This window comes from Neofelis nebulosa, chromosome 18, assembly GCF_028018385.1.
Source record: "Neofelis nebulosa isolate mNeoNeb1 chromosome 18, mNeoNeb1.pri, whole genome shotgun sequence".
NCBI lineage: Eukaryota > Metazoa > Chordata > Mammalia > Carnivora > Felidae > Neofelis > Neofelis nebulosa.
Genome location: NC_080799.1, coordinates 7,084,493 through 7,107,357, shown reverse-complemented (window position 1 = coordinate 7,107,357; position 22,865 = coordinate 7,084,493). Strand labels below are relative to the sequence as shown.

The window sequence follows — 22,865 nt, the reverse complement described above, 5'->3', positions numbered from 1 at the left end:
GGGAGAATTGAGCTCATAACAGAACGGTTGCTAGAGTCACACACCTGGTTTTAAAATCTAGTTCTGGGGACACCTGGCTGGCTCAATCAGAAGAGCATGCGACTCAGAGTTGAGTGCAAGCCCCATGTTGGGTAGAGAGGTTACTTAAAAACAAGGAAGTAAACAGGGGCACCTGGGTGGCTCAGTCAGTTGAGTGTCCAACTTCAACTCAGGTCATGATCTCACAGTTCGTGAGTTCAAGCCCTGCATCAGGTTCTGTGCTGACAGCTCAAAGCCTGCTTTGAATTCTGTTTCCCTCTCTCTCTGCTCCTCCCCTGCTCACACGCTCTCTCTCAAAAATAAATAAAAAATTTAAAAAAAGGAAGTAAATAAATTAAAAAAAAAATAAAGTGGGGGCACCTGGGTGGCTCAGTCAGTTAAGCTTAGGGCTCTTGATTGCAGCCCAGGTCATGATCTTGCTGTTCATGAGATTGAGCCCCAAGTCGGGCTCTGCATCGACAGTGCAGAGCTTGCTTGGGATTCTCTCTCTCCCTCCCCTGCTCATGCTCTCTCTCAAAATAAAAATTTAGAAATAAAATCCTGCTCTCCCATTTACTGGGTAAGTCACTTCATTTTCTAGGCCTGTTTCTGCACTTTTGAGTCAACTGGTTTTTTTGGAAAATTGATGTGTGGATTAGAAAAAATTGATATTTATTATTCATGAGTGAAGAGAGAGCCGCCAAAGGATAGCATAATACAAGCCACTGACGGAGTTTCAAGGAAATGGCCAAATGCTCTAGATAAGGGAGAATGAAGACAAGGGAAAATGCTCTGTCAAGAACACCTGTGATCTTCCATTTAAATTTTTTTTTCTTTAACGTTTATTTATTTTTGGGACAGAGAGAGACAGAGCATGAATGGGGGAGGGGCAGAGAGAGAGGAAGACACAGAATCAGAAGCAGGCTCCAGGCTCTGAGCCATCAGCCCAGAGCCTGACGCGGGGCTCGAACTCACGGACCGCGAGATCGTGACCTGAGCTGAAGTCGGACGCTTAACCGCCACCCAGGCGCCCCTGTGATCTTCCATTTAAACGGTTGGGAAAGAGCTGAGGTACAGGAGGGAGATCAGCACCTAAGAGAAGAGTGGTCATGGTCCACTTGAGAGAGGAATTTGGTAGCCCAAAAGGAAAGGACAAAGTCCAAAGGTTTTCAGAATTTGCTTTTGCTCCTTGTAACTATAGGTGTGTTTATTTAAACATAGAACAGGTGTTGACGGGTGAGGGGCATGGAAGCACCAGAGAGCAAGGCCAGGGGCTCCAGGGAGCAGGAAGGACCAGGCAGTGAGGCACGTCCTGGTGGACTTGGGCCCTTGGGAAAGAATACTGAGGGACATCTGCTGAGAAAGGGTGAAGTGAAGCTGTGACTAGCACAGGGGACTGGAGAGCAGAAGACACCTGCACTGGGAACCCAAGACTCTGGCAGCAAATAGGGTTGTCCACCAAGGTAAGGGTGGAAGGAAGGTGGCCTCATCCACCTTTCCCTCCTGCGGCTGTGAAGAGAGGAAGGCAAGGCAGCCACCAGGGTTTGAACTGGACTGCAGAGTAAAAAGTTGAGAAGCTTCCGGAAGAAACCCTGACCCTTGGCTCTTGGAGCTCCAGTTTGCCCTGGGGGGGGGGGGGGGAGGGGGTGCGGTAAGGTTCCGGTCCCCTGCTTACCCAAGGCCGATTTTATTAGCTCAGGGCCGGAATTTGCCATAGGGTCCATCCTCCACGGCAGTGACCAAGTTCAATAACAGATTGGATTTCTTCCCATTTCGGCCTACCCCGTCCCTCACTTCAGTTCTTTGGAATCACTTCTCCAAATAAATCATCTGCATACAAGCCCTCAGCTCAGGTTCTGCTCTCTGGGCAGTGGGGGGAGCGGGTGCTAAGACCCTTGGACAGGGCAAAGTTCCCCTAAATAGGGATTTTATTGTGAAGATCAATGCATAAAAAACTTGTTTTGTTTTGTTTTTTTTTCACATGTGCCACCTTTTACTTCTTTTATTTACTTTAAAAAGAGTTTGCATGTTCCACTAGAGCAGGCAGGGCAGGAGTTAGTAGTCCTTAAGAACCCTGAAACGGAAGCAGATAGAATGTTTCACGCCTCGATTCTGGTTTCTAAATAGGGTGTATAAAGCATTTAAATGAGACAAAGAAAAAAAAAAATCAAATGGAGTCTGTTTCACTACATTGCACAATAACAGAACCAGGTTATCAGGGGAGAAGTCACAGTGTGAAGATCTGAACAGATCACCTGCTGCACCAACCGTCAGGATGTTCAGGTTTTTTTTGGAGTGTCATAAATTGGTCAAAGGTTGTTTTAATGGTTCCGTCTTCTGAGAAAATCGGGTTTTGGGGTATCGGGAAGAGCTACTTTACACCACAGGTTTTCATTGGTTGCCTTCGAAAGGCCGCCTGGAACGTGCTCCTGTGAAGTTACTTACAGCACGTTCACGGCTGCGAAGATGGTCTGTAGGGGTGCCGTTGTTTTTAACTTTGAAATTATACTTTTTCCTTCACCCAAAATGTGTATTTATGCAACGGAGGAGGACAAAAAGCAAACGCCACCAACACTGCCACCTAGAGGTGAGAATTTATTGTTTTACCATGACCCAGAAGAGAAACAACATAGAGATATTTATTACAATTCCCCACAATCTCCTTCCCCAACCTCACTGCTCTAACATTCATCAGACACCACCGGCCGCCTACAATGGACCATTGACTATAAATGCATGTAAGTGTCATTTTGCTGCCATTTCTCATAATGGAAACTTTAGTCCTCAATCAAGTTTTCAAATGATTTTCAATAGAGGAGTTCCCTAGCTTTTAAAAAAACAAACCACTTTTCCTCTAAGATCCCATTATTTATTCAAAGAAGCCTTCCTAGAAAGGTTAATGAGGATTTTAAAGGAACAAATGCAATTTAAAAATCACTTCTTGAACATCTACCAAGCGTCTGGACTCTCCTAAGACTAGTGAAATGAGAAGCCAGGTTTCAACAGCAAGAACTTAATTCTGCGGGTATTACAAAGACACACTTTCTTCTTTCAATCTAACTTATTCTAAACTAAGAAACTAGGGACTGACAGAACAGGAAAGGTTTGTCTTATCCAGTCTACAGATAAACAAGACAATGCCTGAGTTAGCTCTCTATATAGATTTAGGCTTATCATGTTGACCTGGTTGTAATAACCTATATTTAACTACAAGTTAATAAAAATACAATATGTTCATTTTAAAATAATCGCTGATTTTGCTTGTAACCCTCCCCACCCTTACCCTCACACTCGTTTTGTTTTAGAACAAGATTTTTCTGCACAATCACCATCCGCCTTCTCCCCCCCATCCCCCCTCCCCCCAATTATTTGTTTTCATGTAACCCCTGCTACTGGCAGAAGCTGGTTGGAGCCTAACGTGCTTTGTCCCTGCTAGGGCAGAAAGAAACCTTACTTACACTGGTCAGCGGCTGAGGTGAGGAGGAAGGCGAGCAAGCAGTAACACACACACCTGAGTCGCGGCGACTGCGCTTGCCTAGTCCCTTCCCTGGACTCAAGAAACTTAAAACCCAAATCTGAAACTGGAATGAAATCTGAGTTTTATTACCACCTTTCAATCACTTGCAGGTCTCATTTTTTTATTTCTTAAGACACTCACTCGGCCTCACTGCTTCATGAGTGCTTGCTGAAGGGAGAAAGTTGAACTTGAAGACCAATGAGCTTTGCTAATTACCATGTAATTCTAAGTGGGCCATAATTCTTTAAGTAAACAGAGGGGAGAAATCTCAAAACATTAAAAAAAAAAAAAAAAGCTGTTAAAATAACAGTGTTTAGAAGCCAAACCTCATGCCTCTCCTTACCTTCCACTGTTTCAGGATAAGAGGAAAACATGAGGTTTGTGCCATCCACTGTCAAACAGAACAATATGAAACTAAGTTCTCACATTGACACATTCTGTTGTATGATATGCCCAAAGTTATTTCTCCAACTTTTATTTGACCTGCAGAATTGGAGATGGCTTAGCCTCCCTGTAACTTCAAGTTTGTTTTACAAAGCTTTGAAAAGTAAAACAGATAATTTCATCTTCAGATATAATAAAAAATTAATTTGAATAGCAAAATAAGTAACTGCTTTTAAATGTACAGTAGTGTGTCCATTCTAAAAACAAAATCTAAACCTAGGTTAGGAAAACTCTGCAAATAATGCTTTTTATTAAACTCTCCAGTGGTAGTTGAAATAAAAAATCTACTCTAACTTCTATGAAAAGATCTATTTATACCACTTAGTTTCTTCTTCTGACTCTACGTTTCATTTCACAACCTGCAGACCTTCATTTGGTTTCCCAGATGGGGAACCCAGCCCCCTCATAAAGATTTCTGAGAAGTTGCTCAGAGTTGGACACACAAACATATGGCTCCTCTGGCAAGTAGTGCTGTCACCGTTTGACTACATTTTAATACTGTTACTCCAATTCACATAACGAATCTTCCATGTGGATGGTAGGATGAACCTGGTTAGCTAGCTTCAGATGAGGACATCAGGGTGACCAGACCCTGGAATAAAAGGTGATCAACTCTAGGATAAAAAGGAAGAAAAAAATTCCTTCACAGCTATGAATCTTCACAAGCCTTCTAATAATCACGGGAAGTAAGTGGGAGCAGGGAAGCTACACAGGAGAACAGCCAAAGCAAATACTGCAAAACGCTTCTCAAGCCTTATCAGAAAAACTTCCTGCCATGCCAGGAACTGGATGCCGGTTTTCCAGGAAAGGGCCCATCCTGGCGTTCTGCTAACCCAAATTGCCTAAGCATAGAGAACAGAGTTAGTGGGGGAAGCAGGGCCATAGTTTATATGACCTGGTCAGGTTAATGGGTCCCAATGGGCCTTTCCAGTGCACTCCCTACTCTTGATTCCTGGAGAAGCCCCTCTTCCCCCACCTTGCAAGCTCAGAGAACCCATTTTCTTTGCCTGAAATGGTGAGCTGGCAGCTAAGAGGTCCACTTCCTGGCTTTGAAGAGAAAACGCGCAGGAAGCTGCAGATGTTTATAGGAACTGTTCCATTTTAGAGGCCTATTGACCTGTCTCTCCTAAGGAATCTACTAATCTCTTCCGATTTGGTGAGCACCAAACTCTAAAGGTTTTCTCTCCTCTTCCCCCTCCTCCGTTCTGTAAACCGACTTTTTGTCTATACCCACATCAACTCCTTCACTACTCACTCCAGAAGTTTTGCTCTTTTGGAGTGATGTGTTCTGTCAAATAGATTAAAATAAAATACATTATCTGTTTACAGGGAATACACAGAATCACAACCGGGGTTGAAGGTACAAAACACAGACATTGACATTGTGGGTCATACAAAATATATAGAAGTACCCAACATGAACAATTTTTTAACAATTTTTGCCTTCTTTTTAGCATTTCCCCACATTTTTTTTCTTCTGTGGATCCTCTGGAGTGGATCAAGCTTCCTCTGCAGTGTTTCTGAAATTCATTACATGATTGGAACATACTGACGGAATTCATTTTCTGTCCAAAGCAACGAGTGGTATACGTGAAAGTTTTCCTCACATACAATATTAATAAAGTTTATTTACAGTGTAAGCTTTTGGATGCCAAGGGCTGAGATGTGATGAAAGGCTTTGCCGTATTTATCGTATTCTCGAGGTTCTTTCCTGGAATGAGTTTTCTGATGTATGTAAGATGTCAATGGTCTCACGTATCAAATGCAGCGAGCTGTCTGTACACATTTAGCACAGTTTCACTTTTATGCCTTTGATCAAACACGAAGTGTCTTACATATCAAGATGCCTCAGAGATCTGTCTTTTCAGGCTGGAGCCTTGCCTGCCAGGCTGGAATACAGACAAATCCCCCCCACAATCTGAAGAATTTTACTTATCTTCCTGGCAGGTGTATTTAAGGTATATCCTTTAAAAACCCTTCAAAAATTTCCATCAGGTCAACTAGCATGCTAATGGTTAACTATGGAGTACTTAAACTGTTTGTTAATAGACTTCGGCCAGTCAAGAACTTCTGAGTGTCCTGACACACTAATGAGATGTGGTGAGCCTTTCTGACCGTGACCCAATTACACTCTACACTGAGCAGCTGATAAATGGACCAATGTGAAAGGTTTTCGTGAACAGCCATAGCCTGTCCCCCCCGGCCCCCAGAAAACGCATTTTCAAATGGCTGCTTTCAGAAGTGCATCTGCTGAAGATCTGAGGCAACCGCTGTGGCTCCCCCATGGTCAGCAAGGAAGAGAAATAGGAGGGCACAGGCTGGACTGAACTTTCCTTTTCAAAACAAAACAACAAAAACAAAAACAAAACAAAAAACCCCAAAACGATGGCTGAATTAATGTCAGCATGGAGTTATGGCTAAAAACAACAACAACAACAACAACAACAAAATAGGACCAATGTGGAACCAACCCAAGTTCGTTCCCTCTCCAGAACAGTCAGTGCTTTGATCAGTGCCTGGGGTTAAGCGGCCTGCTGCTCCTGGTGCTCCCCAGTGGCAAGTCTTTGCTGATGAGCACCAGCCGTGAAGCCTCCACCGCGGCGTCCTCTCTGAAAAAAACCTTAAAAGCACTTCTTCCACCTTCACGGACTATAAAAAGCTATGTAGGCATATTCTTCTGGACTATCTCTTCTGTTGGTCTGAAACTGGACGGACAGAAATAGTCTGGTCACCTGCAGACTTCCTTGAAGTTTCCTCAGCCAACACTGACAGGACTGTTTAGAAGCTACAGGGGAGCTGTGGTCGGTCCCAGCTCTAAAGAGAGGCCAAAGAATTACTGCTGTGCAGAATTTCTAGTTTGGTCTGGAACTGAGGCCACAGTTGTCCCCACCTTACTGGTTCCCCATACAGCCATGCTGTCTCCCAGGCTTGAGCTGCTGGGTCACTGAACAACTGGTCAATGATAGTTTTGTTTCTTGATGGAAAACCTCAAACTCTATGTGGGGTTTCCCCAGGAAGGGGAGTCTTCGGGTCTGCTCTTAGTCTGTTTCTAAGTTCGTGCAGGGCTGTCCACCATCATTTGCACACTCTCAGGAGCAGAGTCATCTCTACCCAAGTCCCTGAGGACTGCCTATGTAGCCCATGCTACCTGCGTCTCCCGTATGTGTATCTGAAAAACGTCTGCCATTAGTTTCTAGGCAGCCAATTGCTTCCTCCTGCACAGACGATGGAAAAGATGAGTTTCAGAACCTCCCCTCAGTCTTCAGGGGTGAGAAACAGAAGAGATGCTGTGCAGTTCAACTATGATACACCCAACCACGTCTCAGCTTGTTGGTGAACTCCTCAGAGCAACAAACTTGTTTGGTAATTGCCAGCTAACGATATCAAATGCTTTTGCAAAGCTTCTGGAAAAGTGTGTGTGTGTGGGGGGGGGGGGGAATGCACTCTACAGGTTTCCTTTTTCTGAAAAGCAACACAAATTATAGCTTCTGAACTATATTTAGTTACAAATGACTCAGAAAGTGCCTAAATGATCACGTTCAACAGCTGACTGAAGAGAATTCTAAGATCTTTTGGAACAGAAAGATGTTAAAAACTGGCCTTAGTAAATGTTCCTATTTTTCTTAAGATGATGACAATAAAGTCACTTCTGACATTCCATGGTACTTACTCACAGATCTGTGTTTAGGAAGAGTCTATGCAGGCAGCTGGCCAGCACCCTTCTTTTATATTCAGGATAAAAACAGCATCAGACCCCAGAGCTTTAGCATGCCTCGGATTCCGAAGGTCCTCTTCAAAAGTTGGGCCAGGCTACCATACTTCAGGTACTCGTGATTCACACAGGACTTTATCATAAGCATAGAAAGTCCTGTTAGAAGTCAGGTATAATGAGTGCGTCTTAGGTGTTCAGCACTGTGTCCAGTGCTGACGGGGATGTAAATATATCCCCTGAAGATCGAAGCATCTCTTTGCTGGGGTGTGGCAGGGGGCAGGACGAAAACTTTCATACACGAAACAATGGTGGATTAAAAGACAGTATACAATCAAGTGCTAGCTTGTGGAGAAATGCATTTAGGAGTGCCATAGTGCTTTAGGGATTTCGAGAAGGGAGAGAAGGGTTTTGAATCATTGTTGCCATTTCAGTAGGATTTATCTCAGTGATGAGGATAGAGCCATCTACATTTGTTGCAGTCCTTTGGAACTGTAGACTGGTGCACGTACCCTCGTTCAGGAAGAGCCAGAAATCTTTGGTTTGATACTGATCAGCACAGTCCTAGATTTCTATAGCTTTGGCAGGCTACCAGTGATCACATATATAACTTATCATCTCTAGAACTAGTTTGAGCAGCATGTCCCAATGCAGTTTTTGTTTCCACTGTTCCTCTTTTTGAGAAATACGGGATAGCAAGATGCTGGCCAAGTGGGGTTTGTTTGCAGCAAGCAGCTTTAAACCTCAGTATCGTTTTCACGGGGCCAATCTTAATCTTTCAATTTTGTACTGTGGTTTTTTGGGCCAAGAGCACCTTAAAAGGTATCCTCATTACTGAAAAGCTTGACGTTTTGCCGTGATGTGTGCTTTCGTCTTGTACGGAAGTATCGTGAGGATTCTCCATGTGACTAGCTTTCCCCTGCAGGGGCTGTGTGGAGGGATTACATGCCCACAGACTATGCAAAGGCAGAACACTGCTGATGTAGCTACAAGGATCCTTAAGTGTGACTTTTATAATCTGTTGAGGCTGCCTTTTTTCCCCTCCGTGGGCACATGTCTCTAAGGTAATTTTGGAAACAGAAGGGGGAAATGGCTTGTTGACAACTCCTTGCCTTACACACAGCTTTTCAGGAATGCTCCAAAGGCATCAAGGGAGGCGGGGCTGTACTCGGGGGCTCGCTCTCTCGTGTGGATTCTGTGGTGTAGAGTGAGGGTCGAGCTCCGGGTGAAGGCCTTGCCGCACTTGGTGCATTTGTACGGCTTTTCTCGTGTGTGAATTCTCCGGTGCAAGATAAGGTATGAGTTTCGGTTGAAAGCTTTTCCGCACTCACTACATTCATAGGGTTTCTCCCCCGTGTGGATCCGCTGATGTTTAGTAAGGTCTGAGCTCTGGCTGAAGGCCTTCCCACACTCATTACATTCATAAGGTTTCTCTCCAGAGTGGATCCGCTGATGGAGAATGAGATTTGAACTGTGACTGAAGGCTTTGCCACACTCGTTACATTCATGAGGCTTCTCTCCGGTGTGGATTCTCTGATGCAGGACAAGGTTTGAGTTAAGACTGAAGGCTTTCCCACACTCACTACATTCATAGGGCTTTTCTCCAGTGTGGATTATTTTATGGCGAATAAGGCTTGAACTCCTCGTGAAGCATTTTCCACATTCATCACATCTGTGGGACTTCGTTCCCGTCGGCACCTCTTCGGGGGCATTAAAGTTTGAACTCAGACTAAAGCTTCTTCCCAATCCTTTACCCTTCTCCCTTGGACCTCTCTCTCCTGTGGTGGGTTTTTTTTCCTTGACCGTAGCTGGCCCCGAATCTCTTTTTTCTCTTCCGGTTTTTTCCTCAGGGTTTCTTTGCTGCCTTTCTACTATTCTGCCCTGCTGTTCACGTTTCTCTGCAAAATCTTTCTGGAATCTTCCTGTTGTCTCCCCACGTGATGCTGAGTCTTCTGCGTTTTCAGCCTTTGAGGCTGACTCCTCATTCTCATTCCTGTTTTCACAACCTGACACAACAGAAAATACAAATAGCAACATTTTCTTTTCAACCTGTGGGGTAATCAATCAAGTGACACTGTTCTCCAGGAAGCTTCTACATGCCTGTAAAGTGGCATCACAGTATCCACAGGGATGAAATATGAGAAAAACAGGGGAAGAAAATGGGGATAACAGGGAGCAGAGTTGGGGGAGGAGAGGGCAGACAGAGCAGGAGGACAGCATGGGAGCATGCACCTGGGAAGAGCGGAGGGAGCAGGACCAGTTAGAGAAGGAAGGAATGAGGAATGCAGGAGGTCATCATTCACAGTTGTATGACTGGTCACCCCCTAATTAATTTGAAGGAATATATGTTTAAAAAAATCACGTCCCAGGGGTGCCTGGGTGGCTCAGTCAGTTGAGCGTCCGACTTCGGCTCAGGTCATGATCTCACGGTTTGTGAGTTCGAGCCCTGCATCAGGCTCTGTGCTGACAGCTAAGAGCCTGGATGGAGCCTGCTTCAGATTCTGTGTCTCCCTGTCTCTCTTGTCCCTCCCCAGCTCACACTCTGTCTCTCTCTCAAAAATAAATAAACATAAAAAAAAAAATCACTTTCCATTTCTAATAAAGATTGAGTTTGAAAAAAGAATGGACAGGTCTCTCCTAGAAAACAGTAAGTGGTATTAGCACAAAGAAAGGCATATACATAGTTAATACAGGAAAAGTGAATACTCCTCCAATTCTGTGAGCTTTTTACAAGTCCATGGTTAACGGACAAAACAAGGAGCTCTGGACTTGGCAGGTTACACAGGTCTTTGAGACACAGGAGATTACCTCCTCCAGTGAGAGCAGCACAGAGCTGACAGTGCTCAGGTATCAGAGACAAGGGGGAAGCAGCTGGTTGGGGCATTAATAAACGTAACTAGAACCTTCACTGACAGACCACTGAGAATAACGGAGAACAGAAAAGAAACTGAAAACAATTCTGTATATGGCCCATGACAGACAGAATGTAAAAATCCCAAATTTTACAAACACAAGGCTGACGATCTCATGTAGCAACCAGCGCACTGGTAAAACACTGGAATACACCTTTACTGTAGACTGCTAAATTCTGCATGTCGTTATTTTTAAATAGAGATTGAAAATTGCTCAAAAACCATGCAGTATTATTTATATCTACATATATATATCTATAATGTGTATATGTAGAGACTATCTATCTATCTATCTATCTCTACAATCATCTAGGGAGAGACCCAAGATATCTCAACCCTATTCTTTATTTACTTGGGCTTTAAGAACCCTTTCCAAGTGGGTCTGCACTATCCCAAACAGACCTCTGAAAGAAATTACAGAGAGTTGAACGGTATCTAACCTCTGATTTTAGTGATGAAATCGCCATGAATACTGAGGACATTAGTCCACTTCTTTTGAATTCCAAGCCAAAGTCCTTGGTTATCTGGATAGTTCCCAGACTGTACTCAGTTTTTGTTTGTTTGCTTTTTGAAGTTATCATGGGGTAGGTAATACCAAGCTCATAAACACAGATCAGTTCCTTGGCTTAACGAGGAAACTATCACCCGGTTATATCTATGGTTCAAGACAAAACCTGAGGTTCCTTCTTCAGTCCCCTTCAGTGACCCTCCTCCCTACCCCCCCCACCCCCCCGGCAGAAGTCTCACCGTGAACCCCCCATGATACTATTGATTTGGGAGCTGCTGTCCAGTATTGTCTTCCAAGGCTTGAGGTCTTGCAGGGACAAATGGGAATGTTTGTCAATTGTGTCACCTTGTCTTATCTATCTGGATGATGTCTCTTAGAACTTCTTTTTGTTCCTACTACTCATTCAGGAACAGACCTCTCCACAGAAGACCAGCACTGGGTTTGGAAACTGGGAATCCTAATCACAAAAGAGGTAACAGGCGCAAGTTCATGAATTAAATAAAGCTGTTGTGGAGCTGTGCTCGCAGGATGGAAAAAGACAGAAAGCCCAGGGGAGGATGCTTGGTAACTCCAGGAATGTGGTCCTAGGTTAGGACTAGACCAATGATCAGGTCTCACATGGACCTAATAGGAAATACAGATTCTACCTCCTCGACAGAGGCACCTACATTGCAACCCAAGGGGACCGGAGAAGAATCCTAGGATCAGATTGGTTGAAGAGGTGAGGACTCAGAACACAAGAGTATTTCTGATTTCTAACAGCAAAAACTACTGAAAGGTAAAAAATCCACTTGGAATCAGGGAATCACAGTATCAGGCTTTGGGGGCTAAGTAAATGTAATTGTGCTCCTTCTCTAATTGGTCTGAAAAAAAAAGGGGGGGGGGGCTCAGTAGTCTCTCAATCCTTGTCAACTCTCAGCTGACCATATCAGAAATTCCACAACTAACAAAAAAAGATGCAAAACAATCTCAGACAACAATCCTGCATTAGTCTTACCCTGGGAAAACACGTTCCCATAATTCTCCTGCCTGTTGTCCCTATTGAGATTCCTCCGAGCCAGGTTCTGACATCCCCATTCCTCCAGGATGAGGGACACGGCCATGTCCTCGATCTTCACCATTGCCTGAAATAATATGAGAGCCCCACACTCAGTTCTCCCAAAGCTCAGGGACAACCCCATCACCCAAACCTGGAGTCAGGGACAGAATTGACTGTAAACCTACAGGATGCTGGGAAAGAAAAGGTGACCATAAGGCTCTGGTGAATGGGATCAGGAGGAGTGGGGCTACTCTGTGGGTTGGGGCATCAAGATTGTGTCCTGGGTGGAGAGAGCTAAAAGAGCTCCAGGAAGAGAGGCAGACACGAGGGTCTCAGGAGGGCAGAGGGGCCCACAGCTCACCTGGGAATCTGCTGTGAATAGTGCAGATGCCATCGCCTGGTCTCTGGGACTCCCCTCGTGATGAGGGGCAGGAACGTGGGTGGCAGGGAGAGCTGAGGGAGGAGAAAGGAGCTGTGAGTGAAACCAGCTCTGTGCTGGGCCTCCCCTCCAAGAAGGGCCCGGGGCACTCTCTTTCCTGCACCAGCATGTTCGAAGTTCAGTGCTTAACTACAGAATAGTTAACTACGGAGAACTTAACAAAGAAAAGACTTTTAGGTGGGAGTCACAAGGTGTCATAAAACGGTCCTTAAAATCACCTGGTCCAATCCCTTTAGTTTAATGAGGGGGAATCCAAGCCCTGAGAGGGTAAATGACTTGTCTAATGTCACACAGTTAAGAATGGCAGAGCCAGCTTCCTATTCTCAGCTACAGATATGGGTTAATTCAGTCCATGATTCAAGTTTGGCTCACAATTTAATTTTCCGCAGTCCAAAGAGCCAGAGCATCAGAATTTCATTGAGTTATGAACACTATAACATGACTGCTAACAATCTTCCGTAGTAATGTCTCAGAACAGAGACATTACTCAGAGTAACAAGGGAATCTATTCTGGCCGTTTTTTGTGCTTCTACTTTTCTCCCTCAGCCACAGTTTTCTGATAAAATGCATACATGCTTCAGATGTCGACAAGACATTCACAAGTATATAAAAGCGTGGGTTGACATGGATCTAATACAAGACATCGATCAGATGATCACACTAACTGCAATGTGTAAGAACAACTACACAAATTTCTAAACCGCAAAATTAAAATCTTCCCTTGCCAAGTAATGTGAGATTTGGAAGTATTACTGGATAAACAGATGATGTTACTGAGCTGCAAAGACAGAAGAGAAACGAACTTGAAACTGAATTACTAAACCCTGTAACTATTTCAGACCAAGTGGTTAAAAGAGAAGCTAAAGCAAAATGTGCAAAAAAGACCCAAGTATCTAGCATTTTAACCTTCTGAGAATTAGGAAAGACTCTGGAAGAGGGGTAGTGCCAAGAGGGAATTGAGGATAAACGCAAATGGCTGAATTCCCTGGAGATCTATTTAGTAAGCATCAAGGGTAGGTGTCAGGGTCTCTAAAACTGCTAACTCTGGGGACAAAAAGCTCTTAATCTGGCACTTAAAACTAAAAATACCCTCTTCAATTTTCTGGCTTCCCCCACGTGAAGGGTAGAGAGACCTCGCAAGTCCTAGATAGGACATGGCTGGGACTGCATGGACAGTGGTGAATCAAACATCACAATGCACTGATTTACATGGATTTCTCCAACACGCAGAGAACGTTTTCTGCAGCTCTAATATTCACGCCTTAAATGCCATCACAAATAAACACATTGGATAAGGAACATTCCTTTATCAACTCCTCTCGAACAATGACTTTTAGTATGTTACTGTTTTTTTTTTTTTTTTTGATGATAATGACTATATGGCAGAGAACCATCAGAATAGCAAGTATGTTACTGTTTTTAGAGATGTCTACATACCTACTTTGATTTTTAAATCGGATAAAGACATTAATATTTCCCTCAAAGGAAAAAATACTTAAACTGATTTTCATTTACATGACCCTGAAATGATTTTTTTTCCTCATGTTCCTCACAAAAAACCAAAATATTTTTCCCATCCTTTCCACACTGTTTGAAATTTTTGGAAGCTAGAAAAAGACGTTCTACAACATTCTGACACATCTGAAATAAAATGAATTTTAAAAACTGATCCTTTTCAAGGCAACTTAGGACATTAACGAGAGTGTCTTAAAACCCAGACCGGAAATATATTACCACTTCCTAGCACTTTCCTGTAAAAAAAAATCTGGACATCCAAAATGCTAACCATTCCAAGAATAATGTAACGTCCACCCCAGTTCAAGATGCACATTTTATTTACCATCTCAGTAACGTTAACTCCTGAGGTTGAGCTGTAAGTTTCATTTCCCCCAATATTTATTTATTAATAATGACAATAAAGTGTAATGACTAAAAAAAAAACCAAGCATGCTTAAAAATTTTTTTTATTACAGGCCCTCAGCAACACAGAGAGGGCACTCCCACCCCGGACAGTTTGCTTTCCCCCACATGAAATCTTGCTTCTTTCTTACCCCGTGACTGCAAGAGGCGAGGCTTCCGAGATGAATGCTTGAAATGGGACTGGGTGGCCTCATGATGAAGGTCAAAGCTTGAGGACTCCTGCATTGGATCCAGAGGCACCATCCCCCTGGCAAGCATCTCAGGCCCATGAACTTGACCTGGGACCTGAGGACAAATGGTGGGTTTATGGGTAAATCATTTTTTACACCAGAGTTTAAATGAACAGAAAGAGGGTACGTATAACGAGTGGATGCAGGCGAAGGAGGCCAGAGCACCTCTTAGCATCTGAGCGGAGAAGAATAACCACCACGAAGACTACCAGTGCCAGCTTCAAACTGCAACTCTCTCTTTGCTCCAGGCTTACAGCCCAAGTGCTGCTTACACAGAATAGGTTTCACCTTCTTCTTACCTGCTGTCCTGACAAATCGAGCTCTAAATCTTCCAGAAGGGTCACGGCCTCCTCCCCACTATCAGGACGGTATTCCTGCAGCCAGACTTGGAGCTCCTTGGGCAGGATGGAGAGGAACTGCTCCAGTACCAGCAGCTCCAGGATCTGCTCCTTAGTGTTTATCTCTGGTCGGAGCCACTGATGACAAAGTTCCTTCAGTCGACTCAGAGCCTCTCGAGGCCCAAAAGTGTTCTGGTAACAGAAGTGCCTGAAACGTTGGCGGAAAATCTCTGGGTCGGGAGGCGGCGTCTCCTGCAGGCTGGAATCCTGCCCCCACATGTGGTCTTCTTCATCCTCCTCTTCTACCTTCACTATTACGATACCATCCTTCTCCTGGGCAGCCTGGGGGGACAGACCTGTGGCTTCCCTGGATTCTGCAGTCATCATTCAGGCTCAGGGAGCTGACTTGATCCAAACAGGGTCTGTGCTCTCCTTTCTGTTCTAGATGTTTTCTGATATGTTTCGGTATTGTTCCTGACATAGTAAACATAATTATTAGTACCTTTATGAAAAGTGACCTGTGTCAACACTTCACACAAGGCTGCACATCAAGGCACTGAAAATGCCTCTGAAAAGCAAAAGAAAAAACAAAACCTCCAGAGTCACACTGTTTTCACCGTCATTTTATATGTTAAGGCTTACAGAGAGGGGGTGCCTGGCTGGTTCAGTTGGTAGAGCATGTGGGACACTCTCGATCTCGGGGTTGTGAGCTTGAGCCCCATGTTGAGTGTAGAGATTACTTAAAAATAAATTCTTTTTAAGTTTTTTTGTTTGTTTGTTGAGAGAGAGAGAGACAGAGACAGAGACAGAGACAGAGACAGAGAGAGAGAGAGAGAGAGAGAGAGAGAGAGAATATCCCAAGCAGGCTCCACACTGTCAATGCAGAACCCAAGGTGGGGCTTGAACAAATGAACCGAGAGATCAGACTGGTCTGAAATCAAGAGTTAGGCACTTAACCGACTTCACCCAGGTCACAATCTCGCGGTCCGTGAGTTCGAGCCCCGCGTCAGGCTCTGGGCCGATGGCTCGGAGCCTGGAGCTTGTTTCCGGTTCTGTGTCTCCCTCTCTCTCTGCCCCTCCCCCGTTCATGCTCTGTCTCTCTCTGTCCCAAAAATAAATAAAAAACGTTGAAAAAAAAAAAATTAAAAAAAAAAAAAGAAGCGTGCAGAGAGAAACGTCCAACAGGCCAATAACACCCTTAGGGTGTGTGCCTGAGTCTGAACACCTAACTTCCAGGACAGCAGGTTACGACGCCATGCTTCTAAGTGCTCGTCCCAGAGAGAGCTGAGTGTCAGCAGGGCGCCAGGTACCAGGCTTCAAGCAGTACACACGTCATCTTATTTCCGGATACCACAGCACTAGCAGGGAGGCACGACCGCCAGTGCCATTCTACAGACGGCATGTTACAAACTGACATTAACACCCGCCCTTGGTTAAATGTTGAACTGGCACACGTCACAGGGTACGTCCCAAGGAAAAAGTGGGAACCTCCCTCCCCCACACAGAGGGCTGCCAAAATTTCCTTTCACTTGTTCGCTTTTAGGTACTGTGATATCTCCCAGTTTACCTGAGACCAATTATGTGGAATAATGGATTATTTTATCCAGCTTGAACTAATCTTGTCTTCATAAAAGACAAGTACAGGGGCAGGCAAACTGGGTGACAGGGCTCAAATGATAGACTTCCAGGTCTTAAAGAAGTCATAGGAACATAATGTACAACAAGGGGACTACAGTGAATAACACTGTATTGCATACTTGAAAGTTGCTAAGTGCCCTTAAAAACCCTCATCACAAGAAAAAAAAAATTGTAATTGTGGTGACAGATGTTAACTAGATTTGTTGTGATCGTTTTGCCCAAATATCAAACCATTATGTTGTACACCTGGAATATGTTATATGTCAATTACATCTGGAAAAAAGAAAAGAAGAAAAAAGACCAGCAGCTTAAAGACTCCAACAGAAAAAGCACAATTCGAAGAAACGCAAACAGTGGAAACACACGTTAAGAAAGTGGCACACTTTTGTAGCAACGTGGATGGAACTGGAGAGTGTGATGCTAAGTGAAATAAGCCATACAGAGAAAGACAGATACCATATGGTTTCACTCTTATGTGGATCCTGAGAAACGTAACAGAAACCCATGGGGGAGGGGAAGGGAAAAAAAAAAAAAAAGAGGTTAGAGTGGGAGAGAGCCAAAGCATAAGAGACTGTTAAAAACTGAGAACAAACTGAGGGTTGATGGGGGGTGGGAGGGAGGGCAGGGTGGGTGATGGGTATTGAGGAGGGCACCTTTTGGGATGAGCACTGGGTGTTGTATGGAAACCAATTTGACAGTAAATTTCATATATTAAAAAATTAATTAATTAATTAATTAATTAAAAAAAAAAAGTGGCACAGATGAAGCTTCTACCTACAGCGAGGTTTCACTCACGCAGATTAGTGGGTAAGAACGAATGTCAAACTAATTCAACAAGAAAACAACCAATAAGTGACAGGGCAGCTGCTTAAAAAAATAAAAAAGTGCATGGGGGGGGGCAGACATTGTTATGTAATTGTAACTTCCAGAGATGATACTAAGTATCCTGGACAAACCTAATCATCTGTTAATATTTAAAAACCTTATACTTTCTACACTGTATAAAATCTTCCAAATGAAGAATTTTAAGATCTTAAAAGTCTGTTTTTGTGTTTTTAAAGAAGATTTTTCTTTTTTTTAATGTTTATTTACTTTGAGGAGAGCAAACAAGTGAGTGCACAAGAGGGAGAGGGGCAGAGAGACAGGGAGAGAATCTGAAGCAGGCTCCATGCTGTGAGTGCAGGGCTCAATCCCATCATGATATCATGACCTGAGCCGAAATCAAGAGTCTGATGCTTAACGGACTGAGCCACCCCGGTGCCCCCAAAAGTCTGTTTTTTAAAAACCTAAAACAGGGGTGCCTGCGTGGCTCAGTCCGTTAAGCATCAGACTCTTGATTTTGGCTCAGGTCATGATCTCACGGTTCGTGGGATTGAGCCTCAAGTCGATGCCTACAACACTGTCAGCGTGGAGCCTGTTTGGGATAACCCACCCCCCCACCCACCGCCATTGTCTCCCTGCTTGCATATGTGCATGTGCTTGCTCTCAAAATAAATTAAAAAAAAAAAAAAACTAAAAAAAAAAAACCACTTAAAACACCTTTGATTCTTTTTTAAAATTTATTTATTTTGAGAAAGACAGAGGCACTGTGGGAGAGACAGAATCCCAAGGAGCCTCCATGCTAACAGTGGCACCAAGCCCGACACGGGCTCAATCCCATCAACTGTGAGATCATGACCTAAGCCGAAATCAAGTCCGATGCTTAACTGAATGAGGTACCCAGGCACCCCTTGATTTTTTTAAAAGTAGATTCTATGCACAACATGGGGCTTGAATTCACAACCCCCAAGATCATGCTCTGCTGACTGAACCAGCTAGGCATGCCACCTTTTGATTAGTTTTTAAGAACAGATGATTTAAGGGTCTGAAAAATGGAAATGTACTAGCTGAATTTCAACAACAAAAATTTTGCGTGGTGGATAGGACCAATAGTTACTAAGCAGAGCTGACAATGTGTTTCTTCCATCTGAACTGGCAAATCTTTGTGAGGTATCTTTTTCGTCTCAACAGCATCAAATTCAAGTTTTAGAGACAGAGCATTCAACTGCTCTATCATCCAAAGCCAAGAACTTTAAGCTAGAAAGCATTTTTAATTACACGGCTCTCATTAAAAAATTTTTTGGTAATTATGGTAGAAAAGGGATCATGTACAATTAAAACACAAAAGTATTTTTTGAATAGCACAATTAAACGTATCCTTGTTTTGTTATATAAAATACTGGTATAATACTACATGTATACAATTTTTATAAATAATTTTTACAGATAGGAATGTGTCCAAAAAAAAGCTGGGAGGTGATTTTTTTTTTTTTTTAATCGAACGCTTCAGCATCTTGCGTTGTCCCTGTGCAGGGGCCATGCTGATCTCTGCATCGTTCCAATTTGACCACACGTGCTGCCAAAGCGAGCACTGGCGATGGCTGTTTTAATCTGAGATTTCTCACAGGGTTGGTTTTTCTATCTTAACTTTTTTTGTCCTTAGTAAAATCAAAATCCTTATTAAAGTAGCGGACTCTAGGAACAACAAAGAACGTTATATTCAAAAAGGCTTTGGGGCGCCTGGGTGGCGCAGTCGGTTAAGCGTCCGACTTCAGCCAGGTCACGATCTCGCGGTCCGTGAGTTCGAGCCCCGCGTCAGGCTCTGGGCTGATGGCTCGGAGCCTGGAGCCTGTTTCCGATTCTGTGTCTCCCTCTCTCTCTGCCCCTCCCCAGTTCATGCTCTGTCTCTCTCTGTCCCAAAAATAAATAAAAAACGTTGAAAAAAAAAAAAATTAAAAAAAAAAAAAAGGCTTTCTACAGACATAGAAATAAACAGAAATGTGGGAATTCAGTCACTTTTTTTTCTGTGATTTTAAGCTGGTCAAGTCCAGTGCAAACCACCCCCCAGCCCTTCCCGCTGATCTCCTTCAGAACGGTTTTGCACCCCACCCTCCTTGCTGCAGTAAATACGTTTTACAACTTCAGAGCTGCCTTGGTAAAGTCCTTATGACTAAATTCTTAAACATCTCCCTCTCCAAGGCTACAATATGCCAAGTGCCTTCCTAGACGGAGGGGGATACAAAGATGTGAAGCAGGATTCCCATTTTTACACAAATAATTTCAATACAAAGCAGAAGGTGCCAACTGTTCTAAGGAAGTTTCAACATCAGCACTAGAGGAGCCAGGGAAGTAACTGGTGTGTCAACAAGGCCGTGTCTGGGAAGAGACAGCCCTGAAGCCAGGGCATCAGAACAGCCAAGACCTCGTTAGGAAAGCTGCCCCCACAGGAAGAGGCAGTGGGACAGGCAGTCCAACAGATGGCTCCTTTGGCTAGCGTCTTCCCAACCGGAGGCTAAATAATTCCTAAAAGCCTTAGTTTCTTCAATTTCATTCTGAAAACTCAGAAGAAACACTACCTTGTCCTTCTGTGGCCCCCACAATTATTTCCCACCACCCTAAGGCCGGCTCCCTATCTGTGCCACAGTGCCATAGTCTCTCTACCTTCGATCTCTCCCAGGTCCAGTAGGAACCAAGCGAGGTCACTGCCGTATTGCCAAAGTACGCTTCCGGGCATCTCTTTCTCCTCAATTAGCGCCTGTGAATTTTTGCTATCTGCCAATTTAGTGTTCAAAGCACACACCCTACTTTACTTTTCCAGTCTTCTCCACCCCCTCCACTCCCCCCCCCCCCCCCCCCCGCTCTTCTTCCTCGTGATGCCCTGTGTTTCAGCCTCTCTGGCCATTCATGTTCCCCAAGCACAGGGTGGGATATCCCATCGTCACACTTTTGCTGTGAACAGTTTCGACCACGTCAACCTCGTTGGTCAAATTTTGACGTACTCTTCCAGATGTAAAACGTCTGCCGTTCCAGATTAACTAAGATACCTTCCTCTTTTGAACACCCTCAATACCTTCTCTGTTCCTAGTTATGCCACATATATTCTCCTTGCATTATCGTTATTTCGGTTGCAGTTCCCATCACCTCCCAACTAAAATTTAAGCCCCTGAAAGACAAAGACTCTTGACTTCTTTGTACTTATCTGCTAGAGAACCTGGCAGTTTATTTCTGCTAAACCGAGGAGAAAGAGGAGCTACTCAAAATATTGCCATTTCCCCTGCCACTTCTTGTTTCCCTTTAGTGGCAATTAGCGATCAGATATTCTACTAATGCCTCATTCAGTAAAGCTCAGAATCTCACCTTTCTGGATTCCTCTCCTTACAGGCATTCAGTCTCCAAGCACCAGGAAGAAGTAATTACCTAGTTCTGTCAGGTCTGGCTTCCGCTCTTTGGTTTCCTGCCTTTATTCCCCTTCCCCCTACTTCACAAACCTCTATAGCTTTCTTTCTTTCTTCTCTCTTTAAAAAATGTTTGTTTTTGAGAGAGAGACAGTGAGAGTGTGAGAGGAGGAGGCAGAGAGAGAGGGAGACAGAAGTTCCAAAGTGGGCTCTCCACTGTCAGCACACAGCCCAATGAGGGGCAAGCGGGGGAGGGGCAGAGAGAGAGACAGAGGAAGACACAGAATCCCAAGCGGGCTCCAGGCTCCGAGTTATCAGCACAGAGCCCAACATGGGGCTCGAACCCACAGACTGTGAGATCATGACCTGAGCTGAAGTCGGACGCTTAGCCACTGGGCCACCGAAGGAACCCCTAAACCTCTACAGCTTTCCAGTCACCAGTCCCCAGTACCTGGTCCCAGTTTCCTCTCAAGTTCACCATCAGCATCAATTTCTTTCCCTCTCCGGCATGAACCTTTTCCATCCACAGAAGGAGTAGCTCCTAAATATGCCTTGGATTCTGATGACCATCCTATTCTCACATCACAGTCGATGTCTGGGATTTCCTCTCCCAGTCTTCTGGCCTTTTCAAATCCTACTTATCCTTTAGAGCTTAGCTAAAATGCCACTTGCCCCTCATCACTGTTCAAGAACATTCATTCAGGGGCATAAGAACTCATATTCGTTGAGTGCTTTCCATGGACCAGATATTAAGTGTTTCACAGAACAATCTTAGCAGGGAGCTATGATGATCATATCACTTTACAATGACAAAACTAAGGCTTACTGACGTTAAATAACACACCCAAGGTCATAAAGCAATTAAAGGGCAGAGGTAGGATTTGGTATTAGGAACCCTCAGTTGAAGCTCTAGCCATCATGCCAAACTCCTTCTGTCCCAACACATGGGGTTAGGAAGAGCTTCTGTGTGCACACAGGTTCTTTCCCAGAGGAAAGGCTTCTGAAGGTGCCTGTGAAGGATCACCACCCAGGAATGGGCCTCATTTGCCATCTGTTTTCACCAGGGAGCTGTGTGGCTAAGGAGACACAGCAGGAGACACAAGTAGGAATCATCTCAAATCTAACCAGGGGCAACTGAGCAGGACTGGTGTAGAAATTAGTCTAGCATCAGAAAAATTTTCATATTTTCATGAAAATTTTATCTTGTCTCAGCTATACGAAGGAGACTAAAGGAAAGGAATTTGATTTGTGCCCACACCTAGGCCAGAGTTTTAAAGACTGGGATACTTCTTGGGGTGCCTGACTGGCTCAGTTGGTGGAGCATGTGACTCCTGACATCGGAGTTGTTGAGTTCAAAGGCCCACGTTGGGCACAGAGCTTGCTTGGGGGGTGGGGGGAAGGTGGGATATTTATTGGGTCAGTGGGACTCAACAGGAAGAGACTCTGAGGAGGAAGTGAGACCCAAAGGGGCAGAGATGAGGGCATAGGCACATTCCCTCTTCCCCCAGTTATGAGGCCCTCTCCCCCATCCCTCAACATGTGTGCTCCTACTTAGGCAAAGAGAAAAGTCACAACAGCAGTGGGAAGGGCTGGGTTTATTTTGGGTTTCTCAAATGATCTGAGCAAACAACCTCTTCTCCTCTCTCTAAACTTCTGGCCCAAATGCTCTCTGCCAAGCATCTGCCATGGAAGTTGTATTTCTTTCTCTGTAATGTAATTGTTCACGCCTTCCTCCTCAACTGGACTAATTGCTAAAGTAAGTTTCTTCATTTTTTTTAATTGTTATTTTTTAAAGTAAGCTCTATGCCCAACGTGGAGCTCGAACCCACCACCTAGAGATCAAGAGTCGCAGGCTCCACCAACTGAGCCAGCCAGGCACCCAAGGGAATGTTTCTTTGTACCTCTTAGACCACTTGGTAGGATTCCTTGCAAACACCTA

The 22,865-nt window shown here is 44.2% G+C and overlaps 1 protein-coding gene and 1 non-coding gene across 2 annotated transcripts in view; both read right to left on the bottom strand.

Moving 5' to 3' along the window:
• ZKSCAN1 (zinc finger with KRAB and SCAN domains 1) overlaps window positions 1–22,865 on the bottom strand; it is a 67,575-nt gene that overhangs the window by 40,964 nt on the left and 3,746 nt on the right. The window contains exons 2-7 of the mRNA XM_058711886.1: window positions 15,036–15,548; window positions 14,638–14,791; window positions 12,509–12,600; window positions 12,106–12,232; window positions 8,804–9,694; window positions 3,879–3,926 (exon numbers count right to left, since the gene is read on the bottom strand). Coding sequence (XP_058567869.1) covers window positions 3,879–3,926; window positions 8,804–9,694; window positions 12,106–12,232; window positions 12,509–12,600; window positions 14,638–14,791; window positions 15,036–15,461 — 1,738 coding nt within the window. The 5' untranslated portion in view covers window positions 15,462–15,548. The remainder of the gene's footprint in view (window positions 1–3,878; window positions 3,927–8,803; window positions 9,695–12,105; window positions 12,233–12,508; window positions 12,601–14,637; window positions 14,792–15,035; window positions 15,549–22,865) is intronic.
• LOC131501758 (U6 spliceosomal RNA) lies at window positions 19,022–19,123 on the bottom strand. The gene has a single exon (XR_009256885.1). It is a non-coding gene; the product is annotated as a U6 spliceosomal RNA (small nuclear RNA).